This window comes from Haliotis asinina, chromosome 16 (assembly GCF_037392515.1).
Source record: "Haliotis asinina isolate JCU_RB_2024 chromosome 16, JCU_Hal_asi_v2, whole genome shotgun sequence".
Taxonomy (NCBI): domain Eukaryota; kingdom Metazoa; phylum Mollusca; class Gastropoda; order Lepetellida; family Haliotidae; genus Haliotis; species Haliotis asinina.
Window position 1 is genome coordinate 3674829 of NC_090295.1, and position 14202 is coordinate 3689030.

Genomic DNA, 14202 nt, shown 5'->3' on the forward strand with positions numbered 1-14202 from the left:
TATACCCTGCACCACCCTGGATACCCTGTATAGTGGACATTCATCGGAACGTGTACCCTGGAGATGTCGAGGATGTACCATTGGAGGCATCACTATATTTTTAGGGGCCAAGGTTCAGGGCTAGTGAACAAATGACTTCCGGTTGTTTGGACCGACCCTACAGCTGTTGCTCTGCCGCAACCATCGGTAGGAGGTTAAAGCAAGCCGTCAACGTTTTTGGGGTCTAGGCTACTCAGCAAAAGACTTCAGGCTCAAAGGGGTTAGATGATAGTCTACGTAACCTGGGACCTGCATTCCCAGGAAACTCGGTATGATGGAAAACCCACGATGTGTTCCATGTGTAAACCGAGCACCCATTTCGAATTCCATGTCTAAGAACATAATGGACAATGTCCACTTACGAGACACAACTTGCGGCACTTACCTGTTACCGGTTGCCTTTGTGCATGGCAGCTTGCGATATGCGATATGCATATATTCAAGAAGCGGTTCTGGTTCCAAACTGCGCGACCGCCAAATATGACATTACTAGACCGGACCAAGTGTACAACCATTCTTGGCTGTCACAGATGTTGACAGTCATAATAGTTGGCTAATATGGATATGGTTATATCGCTAAATTTGTTATACCTGCAAGGATTATCGCTTCCCTACCGTCATATGACAACCATGAAACCATTAGAAAAGGAATGAAACCCTGTTTGTCACCGGAAGGAAGGTCTCACCAAGTGACGTGACCTAGTTACCTGCCCGATTCTGGTGATCCCAGGATTTTGAAGTTTCTTTTACATATTTTCTCCCATCAGGTACGTGTGGTAGAAGGTTATTCTTCTGCATGTTAATCTAAAACGTTCACAGGGTACTCTTCCTTGCATATGAATTTGTCTATGTAGTTTGGTTTTCCCTGTCTTATCGACTGATGCCTTGCATGCTTAGAATAACAACTTCAGTTTTGCTTCTATCTTTTGTTGCACAATTTCTTTCTTGAACATTTTATTTCAGGTATTTGAACTATATCTTGCGTATATATTATAAAGTTTGATATAATATGTTTGGATTGTGTATTTCTAGTTGAGTAATTATACGTACATGACTGAAAAAACAGCCATGTCCTTTTGTCTTGTCCATGTGCATTGATTGTGTTTTTCTACACTTTTTATACTTTATCATTGCTAGGTGCAGTACTACCTGGTGGAGTGGAAGTGTATGCAGTACTACCTGGTGGAGTGGAAGTGTATGCAGTACTACCTGGTGGAGTGGAAGTGTATGCAGTACAATCACGAAGCATACAATAAGTGAAAATGTAGGTTTCTGAAAACATACTCAAACTAAAAAAAAACCACAAGAGAGAAGAAAAATGAATTTGAAACGGGTTTTAGTTGTGTCAGGCCCTTGAATGTGCGAAGGATTAAGCAAATACCCCGAAACGTTGTGTTTCTCATAATAATGAAATTGACATCCACAAATCGAAATTTTGCGAATAAATCTATTTTACGTGTCTGCTTTCTTTTGTGGTTAACATGAAATGCACGTACCTTGGACAGACCAAGCGACGGGAATTTCTCGAAACTGAAGAGCGGTTGTTGACCTCTCTGGTTAGTTTCCTGCGCCTTCAGAATCCGGCCTGCTGTGACAGACGGCAGTCCCATACCATCGCCGATGAACAAGATGGCGTTCTTGGCAACGTTAACGTTTGGGACCACTTTCAACGCTGCCTTCAGCTCTGCCTGTGCTCTTTCCTGCCATTCAGTTTTTGCTGGAACATTTTTGAATCATTGAATGAAATATGTTTTTAGGGGACATGCACAAATATAACACACTTGGTATGCGTGAGTGCGTACATATACACACAAATGCACACATACATACATATACGTAAGTGAGTGAGTATGGTTGTATGCAGCTTTTAGCTACTAGTATATGCCAGCAGTATCACGGAGGAGACCATGAAATGGGCTTTACATATTGCACCCATGCCAGGAATCCAACCCGTGCCTTTGGCGTGAAGAGCGAACGCTTTGACCACTAGACTACCCTTCATCCTCATATATATATATGGACTCTCTCACACACACATACATACACACACATGCACACATATTTATACTGTATATAAATATGGTAATGATAAATATGGTAATTATACAAATGGTAATGATGATAGGACACATCTCTAGTCATAAGTTCACACTCGGAAGCATTCTTGTGAGGCTATTTATCGCACATACATACATACATACATGCATCGAAGTCACCTGACATGTTCGGCTAATTCCGTGGAAGGTCGGCATGTCGTTTTCGGACATTTACGAGCGTCATCGCTCTATCCTGACAGAAGGTTCCGTTTCACCACATCCACCATATCCCACAAATTGGCAGGGCGATCTCTTTTAACGATTTTGCGTATTTTCAAATTAGGTCAGAAATATGGGTAAACTGGTCGTTCGAAACCCCAAATATCAATGAGGTAGCGTTATCCGTTGCATCCGGCTAACAGGTAACCATTTCACTACTAACCTAACATACCCCGCTTACCTAACATACCCCGCTAACCTAACATACACCACTAACCTAACATACCCCGCTAACCTAACATTCCCCGCTAACCTAACATACACCACTAACCTAACATACCCCGCTTACCTAACATACACCACTAACCTAACATACCCCGCTAACCTAACATTCCCCGCTAACCTAACATGCACCACTAACCTAACATACCCCGCTAACCTAACATTCCCCGCTAACCTAACATACCACGCTTAACTAACATACACCACTAACCTAACAGACACCACTAACCTACCATACCCCGCTATACCCCACTAATCTAACATAAACCGCTAACCTAACATACTCCACTAACCTAACATACCCCACTAACCTAACATACCCCACTAACCCAACATACCGCACTATACCCCACTAACCTAACACACACCACTATACCCCACTAACCTAACATACCCCACTAACCTAACATACCCCACTATACCCCACTAACCTAACATACCCCACTATACACAACTAACGTAACATATCCCAGTATACCCCACTAACCTACCATACCCCCCTAACCTAACATACACCACTAACCTATCATACACGTCTTAGTACAGGTCACTGTGTGCATATTGCAGAGGTCAATTTGCGCATGTCCTAGATAATGACATCATTTTCACTAACGCGCCTTCTCAAGCACTACATTCATCTACGTATGCGCAAAAACAGATGATGCGATCACTCTTTTAAGAACAAGTGTTTCCTTGTCTTATAATACCGTTTATTAACTACTGCCAGCTCAAAGGCAAACATGGACGCACTTATGTTGAAGACTGCATAATAAGTGGAATACATTTCATCACGTGGGTGAGATCACATTGAAGAAGTGCATAGGTGTTTCTTACCCCCAGACGCCACATGAAAGAAATGTTGCCGAGTGCGGCGTGAAAGTAAATTCACTCACAATTTATGGAGGTCGTTCCTTACACTTGCCGACTTAATCTTGTTGCGTTGACAATTCATATATGAATGTCTCGTATTTGTTGAGCATGACCTACTCCCAACTTTTGACATATATTCACACAAGAAGGCCCATATTTGTTCACACACGTGTATAACACTTTATGTGTCATGGTGTGACCTTTGACCTCGAACTGACGCTAATAGTATCTAGTCTGCAGAAACAGCGGGCGTTGTGCTGTTGGTTCGAGGAAGATACATCCATGTAACTTGTATGATAATTACATGCTTATAATGGCCAAATGTTACATTTAAAGATACATTTCCTAACACAATGTGACTACATTGTACTATAGTATGACCAGAAATCACTGAGAATTCAAATTATATATTTTGTTCATTTCACACTCGTTACTCGCGTATTAAATGTGAATGTTAGCAGAACATAACTCCAGATTCAAAGGGAGGTGAACAGTTAGCATTTTGTCAAGTCACCTTGGGCAGCAATGCAGGCTTCAATGCGGCGGGACATAGTACTGATCAAAGATGTTGGAAAGTCGTGGTCCAGACTGTCCCAGTATCGAACCACCTCTTCTTTCATTTCAGCAGTATTTGTGACATTTTTCTTACTGACACTTTCCTTCATAAGTCCCCAAACATTTTCTGTTGGATTTTGGTCAGGTGTGTGGCTTGACCATATTTTGGGTCCGATACCAGGCCTGTGAATGCCTTGAACGATGTTTTGGGTCGTCCTGATGGAAAGTCCAACACTTTCCATAGAACACTTCAGCAGATGGAAGTAAACGTATATCTGTGTACCGTTCAGTGCTTATATACCCTTAAATACACAGGTATGCCACCCCACACGTTAAATTTCGGGCAGCTGGGCGTTGATGCAAAGGTTTATCAGTTTGCTTGGTCCAGAATTTCGATGTATTAGGAACAGCCATGCAGAACTTCCATCTGAGAAAATCACATTGTCCCATTTACAATTTCTACGCTGTAAGCACAAGTTCAACTTTCACTTCTTTTGTTCAGGTCTCATGATCGGTGATGGAATTCCTCGACTTGTCTAGCTCACTTGTAATTGTCTCCCTAGAGGAGACCACAGTTCTTCTATCAATCTTATCCAGACTTAAGTTTTGTAATTTCCTTCAACTGTTTTTGGAAACAAGAATACAAGTCGCCCCCTGTCACCAACAGTCAGTCTTTCTGGGCTACCTGAACCTCCCTGGTGCACAGTGCCATATCCATTTGTAACACGCTAAACAGTGAACAAAGGGGTGCTGATCTGATGTCCTTCTTATAACACTATAAAATCAACTTCTTCTTCTCTGAATCATCCATACTGCAATCAGGTAAACGAAGGACGATAACACACACACTAGTGACAAGGGATTAAAGGGGTTGTCTCTCTTGAATGAAACCAAGCGCTTAATATTCCTAAATATTCATATATTGATATCCGCAAACATATTCCTAAAATTCTCAATAATAACTGTTCATACTATAGCTATTTCCCTAGTCGATGTATTAGATTAGAAATGACCAACGTGCTTTGTAAACAGTGCATTTCCGATCTGGAAACTGACGCATGATTCTCGCCCAACATGTAAACACATTTGCAATTAATTACTTCGTGTCTCACAGAACAACTGGCCGATTGGTATATATTTTATATTTTCTTGCCTTTGTAAGAGTATACATGCATGTATCCTTTGTCGGACGAGACCACTAACAGGATTGGGTGGTCAGGCTCACCGACTTTGTCACATGTCATCGGTTTCAAATTGCGTAGATCGATGCTCATGCTGTTGATCACAGGATTGTCTGACCCAGACTCAATTTTTTACAGACCGCCGTTATATAGGAATATTGCCGAGTGCGGCGTAAAGATAAACTATGCATATGGCGTGACACGTCAATACATTTTCTTCTTATCTTATCTTTAGCTTATCATTTAAGTACATTACCTGTATATTTTAACTTATACTGCGCTTGGGATTACTCCCTCAGTAAAGTTCACATTCATGCATTTTAGGGGTGAGAGTCCCATCCAGAATTCGCACCAACATTCTTTGAGGACATGCAAGTCATCGATATGAGTGGGCTTTACGCCGCTTTTAGCAATATTCCAACAATATCACCGTGGGGAACACCAGAAATGGGCTTCACGCATTGTACCCATACGAGGAATCGAATTCGAGTTTTCGGCATGGCGAGCGAAGACTTTAAACACAAGGCTACCCCCAGCGATCTAAACCTTATCCAAGTATTCTGACGTAAGTAAATTGTCCCTGCTCCCTCGGCTGTGTCAGTTCAGATGTGGTCCAGTAAAGGTAGATGACGACCACATGGTATTTAACATCGCGCTCAACAATATTACAGCTGTATGGCGGCGGTTTGTAAATAAGCAAGTGTGGACAAGACAATCTGGTCATTTTTTTTACGCGCATCGATCTACGCAATTGAGATACAATGGCCTTTGCCAACCAAATCAGAGAGCCTGACCACCCGAGCCCTTAGTCACCTCACAGGACAAGCATGGTTTCTGAATAACAGTTCTAAGCCGCCTCTTCAAGGAACTTCTTAGCAAGGTACACATTCTAGCACTGTTTAGTGCCGAGTCACATCCTGGATTCGCACTCACATGCTCTGTCAGGTACCTAATCGCCAGCACTCAAACTACATCGACATTGTGAGAAGATAATGCAACTTGCACTTTTATGGATAACAACATGTGTTTTATTTATCGGCGGAGATCAAGGGTACAAAACCTCGCCTCTATCGAGATCTAATCAGACAAGTGCACTTTCAACAGCTATCCAAAAACTAGCTATAGTTCAGCTTACGGACTGGTTCATTATCTGTGTGCTATTTGTTATCCTTACTCTAAACCTGGCTTCATCCAGTTACTAGTAATTATCTCTTAGCTACTTCTTATCTATGACGAGTTGTTGTTACTCCACTCGCTTTCGCAACATTTCATGGCTATACACCACTCACTACGTGCTTGTATTTACGCCAGTTTACATAACGATGGAGGAAAATAGCCTCGATATGTCGCTAAAAGCAATAAACAACACATGGAGCCGTCACAGCATGTCTGTAAACCTGCACGTGCAAGATACCATAAACTATCAACATTTCAATGTTTCCAAACAGATGCCATGCTCATGCACTTTTGTTTTTTCTTAACAATATTGTCCCTCTCAGGAGTGCTATATGGCTGCAATATTGCCGATGTGACGCTAAATCTTAACTCACTCTCAGGAGTAAACATGATAACGCGAATTTCAAAGCACACGGTTATTCGATATCCAGCATGCTTTACAACTGGGACTACTACTTTAATCTTATTTAATTTCTTTTGTTCAGCTCTGTTATTACAAAGTTGACAGTCGTGTGCCGCACTTTACTGTTTGCTTTCCTGGGCTTGACTGTAAGCTTTTGATACCGGGACCGACCTGTTCGAACTGACAGGTAAGATGTTATTGGTTTCTCTTGAATCTTTATTTGTTTGTTTTTGTCCAAAGGCAAACAATGCAGTCGGTAATATTCAAGAGATATGACGGCGCTCTGTGAATTATTGAGTCTTGACCAGATGACCCAGTGACAAATATCATGAGCATCACTATACGGATTGAATACAATGTCACGTGTCAACCAAGTTAGCAAGCCTGATCACCCGATCCCGTAAGTTGTCTCTGACAAGCATGGATTGATGAAGACCAGTTCCAGCCTGGTTGTTCATTTCAGGAGACAAGCATGGACCACTGACGAATTATTCTAACCGTGAGATCTGTACTGGAAGAGACACGCATGTGTTGCTGAAGAGCCAATTCGAACCCTGACCTTCTTGGGAGAACACAAGCACAGGTTGTTGAAGACTAATTTTAACCCGGATCTTCACGACAGGAGACAAGCGCGACTTGCAGAATCGAACGCCTGGAACTTCACTGGAAGAGGCATCAGTTTTAGCCAGGATCTTCACGTTATGAGAGAACCATGGGTTGCTGACGACAATTCTATTCTGGCTCTTCGCGGGTGGAGACAAGCGTGGATTGATGAATACCAATTCTAGCCCGGATTTTCAACAGGGAAGATAAACAAGCATTGCTGAAGACAAATCCTTGCCTGGACCTTCATGGAAGGAAAGAAGCATGTCTTGCTGTAGACCAGTTTTAGCCATGACCTTCACAGGAGTGACACACGTTTGCTGGAGATCAGTTCTATCTCGAATCTTCAAGGGAGGAAAAAGGCATGGCTTGCTTAAGACCAGTTCTAGCCATGACCTTCACAGGAGTAGACAAACATTGTTTGCAGGAGATCAGTTCTATCTCGAGTCTTCAAGGAAGGAGACAAGCATGGATTGCTGAAGACCAGTTCTATCCAAGATATTTACGAGAGAAGATACGCATGGCTTGCTGAAGACAAACCCTGTGTGGTGTTCTAAATCTACCGGTCCTCTGTAAACATTCACATTTCATAATCCTTTCTTGAAGAGAAACTATGCATCGAACAATCTAGTGTCTTTTCCATTTGTCTGCATCCCAATTATATTATTCCATCACCAGGTTCTGCAGATATTGCAGGACAGTCCTCTTGGTGCATTTCGCTTCCATGAACTTGAAGTACATATGAACCAGGATCCTGACATCGTTTATTATTTAACGGCGATTGAGATGGAATCGCAAAATGGACTCTTGTGACCTCTGCACAGTTCTCATGAAAACTGTTTTCTCGTATATGTTAGCATTTTCCACAACTGATCTGAAATCGGAAAACCCGTAGCCTGCGCCGTTCGCATTATGCTTCACGATATGCTGCCATTGCATACGAGCGACGTGCATATATACATCAACGGCGATACTAAATAAAACTGACAGGGATAAAAAAAAATGCAAAGAGCTCTTCTCACAGTAGCAGTGCTGAAATGCCAATATGAGGGACGAACTGACAGGAAAAGCAAATGTGAAAATGCAGTCTTTAAAATCCGATTAACCCACTTAGAGGTGCAGACTGTTAGATGCAAACATTCACCACCATTTCTAACGAAATGGATGTTTCTTGAAAACTGCACTTTACAATTTTTTTGTTACTTGTTTTCACTAATATATTGCACTTCTTTCGGTTCAGAAGTTTTCGTGATATTCTTTATTTCAAGTGGCATGAGGGGGCGGTTGGGTAGCCTAATGGTTAAGGCGGGGGGTGCCAGAAAAAGGCTTTAAACATTGCATACATGTGGGGAATCCAACCCGGATCTACGGCATGACGAGCGAACGCTTTACCCACTTTGCACCTTACATGTCCCAATAGTTCATTGTAAATAGACTTGAGAAGATCCGAGGTAGAATAGGTCTTCAGCAACCCATACTTGTAAGAGGTGACTAACCAGATTGGGTGGTCAGGCTCGCTGACTTGGTTGACAACTGCACAGATCGATGCTCATGTTGTTGATCACTGGAAAGTCTGGTCGAGACTTAAGTATTTAGAGATCATCGCCAGAGTATTGCTGGGCGCAGCGTAAAACTAAACTCACTCATTCAGTGTAAACACAGAGCAAGGCTTATACATTGGGAACCCGACATTCACGTAGGAGGTGCGATAAGTAGTAAACGACCTCCTAAATGTAATTCAAGGTACAGAACAGCTCTGTTCTGTCCTTTTCAAGATACAAAAACTCACGACAAAAGGCACACCATCTGGTGCAAAGGTAACATGACATCCGAGTCCTGACATGGTTTAACAAAGTCCACCATGTTCTGTAAAATAACTTTACGTGAAATCTGTATAACTCTTTCATATTTAAAGGAAAGTTAACAGTACATCAGCAAATGTTGGGAGTCAAAAGTTTATAATCTTGATTCATATTCATGACTTTTTTTCAGGTTTATTTCGTCAACAGCTCGGATGATCCAGTTTTCAAAATTACAATCACAAGCATTCATCCACTGGTGTAGTCTTTCATATTCACAGGACCGTGATCACAGCTTGTGCATATATACGTCCTATCAAAAAAAAAAAGCCCAATCCAGTGGCTAAAAGATCTACGACTTTAACCTAGGCATTTGTATACATGTATAGAATTATGTGTGTGTATACAACATACAATTCAGCTACCTGTAGAACGGGATCAGGGACAACTGGGTATTTTACATGACAGGATAAACTGTGAAGAGAGCCCAAACTCGACGCGACTTACGTACGATTCTTAGTCTCTTGTGGGCTCTGTAGTGCCACCTTGGTACAGTAGGTGAGTGAGTTTAGTTTCATGCCGCTTTAGCAATATTCCAGTTATATCACGGCAGGGGATACTAGAAATGGGCTTCACACATTGTATTCATGTAGGGAATCGAACCCGGGTCTTCGGCGTGACGAGTGCACACTTTAACCACTAGGCTACCCCAATGGATCTATAGTGGATCGGATGGTCGCCCTTCGAACCCATAGCCTCATCTTACCAACGACGTAGTTGACCCCATTGATGGTAGGGCGACATACATGTCCCTCGCCCTCAAAATATATCATGCACCCAGACGGTTAATACATTTCACTGTGAAAAACGGACAGGTGTATCCGATGCTGACGCAAGTCAACCCTACCATATCCACATGGATGAGCAGGTCCTCCGTGTGAAAGAGCTGTTCCGTAACAGATAGGAGAGCTTCGGTTTCGGGGTTATATCCGCATCTGTATGATTGCTACTTTTTAGCTAGCCTTAACATCTCCAGCGAGACATGTCAATATACTCCGCTATATAGTGTAGTTTGTTTACTTCCCGGTTTGTTTAGATGTTAACTGAGGTCCTTTCTTTCAAATGCTGAGTTCAGAATCACAGAACTGAAAAAAATGATGTCTGGTTTCCTCTCTGTATCATCTAGACAAATAAGGGTTTTTTTTTCATTTACACAATAACTTTCTTTACGTTCAAAATGTGATCTTCGTGATATAACGGTACATCGTCCGGCACTGTATATAACATGATGTTGCCACGACAGCAGGCTGCTTGTCTCCCTACCCCGTCCTCAGTGGCTGTTATTTCTTCTTTATGAAATCTTCACAGATCATGTGAAAATAATCTCTGTTGAGAAACGCGTGTGGATATAGGAAAAAAATATATCCGCTTTCCTTATGGAGGACACGGTACGTCGAATCAAAGCAACAGAAGAAGTCCAGCGGGGCCGCTTAAGACAGCCCGGTAAATAACGCATCCGAGTGTCTCTTTAAATATCCACACTCCATACGGAAAAGACGGTAGCCCATTCTGTGGTAACTCTTTTTCGTTCACCGGCACATTGATTGACGTGAACCGATGAGCCCTCGCGGGCAGGGTAAAGGATAGCCTGGTAAATATCACAGCCGAATGTCCAGGGTAAAGGATAGCCTGGCAAATATCACAGCCGAATGTCCAGGGTAAAGGATAGCCTGGTAAATATCACAGCCGAATGTCCAGGGTAAAGGATAGCCTGGCAAATATCACAGCCGAGTGTCCAGGGTAAACGATAGCCTGGTAAATATCACAGCCGAATGTCCAGGCTACAGGATAGCCTGGCAAATATCACAGCCGAATGTCCAGGGTATAGCCTGGTAAATATCACAGCCGAGTGTCCAGGGTAAAGGATAGCCTGGTAAATATCACAGCCGAATGTCCAGGGTAAAGGATAGCCTGGCAAATATCACAGCCGAATGTCCAGGGTATAGCCTGGTAAATATCACAGCCGAATGTCCATTTCAATGTCCAAGCTCCCCACGGAAGAAACAGTAGCCTAGTTTCTAGCTCTCTGTTTCATTCACCAAGACATCGACTCAAGTAGACCGAAAAACGCTTGCAGTCAGGATGACACGGCCCGGTGAATATGAAAGCCGCCGAGTGTCCCTTTAAATATCAACACACAGAGCCACGAATACACACTTCCTTTCAGAGAGGGGTCAACTCTAACATATGATGGGTATCAACACACAATTAAAGTACAGATCCTTTAACTGTACTTTTTGTTGTTTGTTTCCTGTTTCTGCTTTCTTCACATGTTTCAGCCTAAACCTTGACTAATGAGATGAAGCATCAGATCAATGTTGTCCAAAGTCAGTACATGTAACATACTGTTCACGGACATAGATATGTGCAACTGTTCACTGACACAGTCAACACATGTACGTGCTTTCCTGAACAAGAGCACAGACGTGGGGCTGCATTTGTACGTCCACTACAGGCTCCTGGGTAAAAGAATCAAGCGTATGCACGACGATGATAATGCATGCTAGAATGTGTCAGCTACTAGTCTATCACTCTGTATAAGAGTGCGAGGCCTATCTGCCTTTTGACCTGGTTTTCTTAATGCTTCCGCGTCGACCATGGCGTCTCACGGGATTCAATCTTCCAAACTTTCACACGTAGTTCAATAAAACTGCCCTTTTCTTTCATAACTTTGAAAATTAATAATCTCGTCAACTGAGGTGTTTCCTCAATGACCTTGAACGACTGACCAGATAGGATGTTCAATGACAGGTGATAAAGTGTACTCGACATGTGTGTAGCCAAAGGATTGTATTTTACCAATCACGCTTACAGCCAATCATCTCATGCATAATAAGCCTTGTATATATAATAATAACATAATTAACTAGAAGGGTACATACAGTGTGATATCTCCGGACCGTGTTATGAAGATATAGATTTAGCAGATGTCGATGTGCAAGAAAACCTACAAGAAAACCTGCCGTGGAAGCAAATTGATTTAGTAGCCGTGCGAAGTACTCAGAGTCGGGCTATTATATCTCGTGTCCGGAAACTGCAATACATGTCAGACTGTACAAAGTATAGAGACATTGCTCCTTGGCAATGCATCGCAATCTGTACAATGCATGGAAAAATGTCAATGCATATCAATTTCTACAAAACGTATGGAGATATTGCTCCTTGGCAATGCATCACAATTACACAAAACATGGAGATAATGCTCCTTGGCAATGCATGACAATTATACAAAACATGGAGATAATGCTCCTTGGCAATGCATGACAATTATACAAAACATTGAGATATTGCTCCTTGGCAATGCACGACAATTATACAAAACATTGAGATATTGCTCCTTGGCAATGCATGACAATTATACAAAACATGGAGACAAGGTGAGTGACTGAATGAATGGCAACCTACAAACACAAAACAAACCACGGCCTTTGAGGCTGAATAATAAGCATTTATGCATATGCATCGGTTTATACACAGCCTACCTTCTTTTTTTCACCTGGATAATTAGACTTAACGGCGCATGCGCTAGACTGTATCAGAGGGTATATGTTTACGCAGGTTATTGACGTTAACAAACAAATACAAGAAAGAAGAAATGGTATTGTGACTTACTTTCACCACTGCATGTGGATACAAGCACAACGATCAACAATGAAACCTGTAAAATGGCATTCATATTTCCCCGAGTTAGGTGGGTTGATGATGACTACGGACACACACGACTCCCAGGCTGCTTCTCACGATATAAGCGTAGGTACTCGTTCGGCAGTGGGGCCAGGTGAGTGTGTCGTGTGCAAACATGCTATGCTTGGGGGGACATCAATGCTCCTCCTCCTTTAAAAAGTGACCTGACCAATTTCCATGATCCATGTAGTTGCTACATAGCAGCAGAAGAAGATGTTGCCGACGTCGGTGCAATTAGTCATAAAATAGTCATGTTCTACTTGATCTCCATCTCTTATGGCATCGTGTTCTCCTGTACACACGGAATTCTCACAATCTTTTATGTGATAAACCAGTTCGTGTTATAACTGAGAGAATTAATATTTGACAGTGAGAGCAAAGCAATATTCAAGCGAGAAGACAGATGTTTGTTAAATGAGAGTCCCATGACCTATTTATCGAGCTGAATGAGCTACCAATGTTAAGTGAGGTTGAAACGCTTCACGCTAATAATAGCTCGTCGAACCATAACAGGCTATGGTAACAAGTTTTAACGCCTTATATAAATGCATACATGTTTACATGCATACATGCTTGCTATCCGCCCATCTAGAGTTCCTCCTTTGAAGGATCGAATGCTACACATGCATAGGCTCGTGGGCTTTACGTTCGTCACGGTGTCGGAGCAGTCCCAGCTAACCAAAGTACGTTTTGAGGACGTTATCACAACGTCCCCAGCGCGTCAGCATATAACGTCCTGTGTGGAGCCGAAATCGCGTCCTCAGAACGTTGTTTTCTACGTTCATACGACCAAAAAGTAACGTCCTCGCGACGTCATAAACATAACGTTGTCACAACGTTATTTGTAGTTTTGGGGTATATACATGTACGTATGTACTACGTATAAAGTTTACGTATGCACTACGTACTAGTATATACGTAAAGCATTTCTGTTAAGATATTGTTGTAAAGAATCATATTTATTTTAGAAGAGCAGACTTATATAAGTCATTGAGTGCAGTAGTCTGAGGATGAATATTTGTATCAGGTTTCTCGGTTGTTGTCGCCATGCTCATAGCAGTATCCAGGGCTAGAAGTCATAGTTTTCCTTGTTTATGTTAGAGTTGAATTGTCAATGCGAAAAAAAAGGGTCCAGTAGGCATAAAAAATTCTAAAAACACAGGAATTATAAATGTGTGGTTTGGATTTTGTCAAACTGTCTACTTTGAGCCCTGGTAACACATAAAAGAGATGCTTATTTTGTTTAAAATGAACCATTTATTCACGTATAATACATAGCTAAGAAACGTTTCATT

The 14202-nt window shown here is 42.0% G+C and overlaps 1 protein-coding gene across 1 annotated transcript in view; it reads right to left on the reverse strand.

Annotated features, from left to right (window-relative positions):
* Positions 1–13011, reverse strand: part of LOC137268238 (alkaline phosphatase-like) — a 40069-nt gene extending 27058 nt beyond the window's left edge. The window contains exons 1-2 of the mRNA XM_067802776.1: positions 12836–13011; positions 1536–1756 (exon numbers count right to left, since the gene is read on the reverse strand). Coding sequence (XP_067658877.1) covers positions 1536–1756; positions 12836–12899 — 285 coding nt within the window. The 5' untranslated portion in view covers positions 12900–13011. The remainder of the gene's footprint in view (positions 1–1535; positions 1757–12835) is intronic.
* Positions 13012–14202: the final 1191 nt, after the last annotated feature.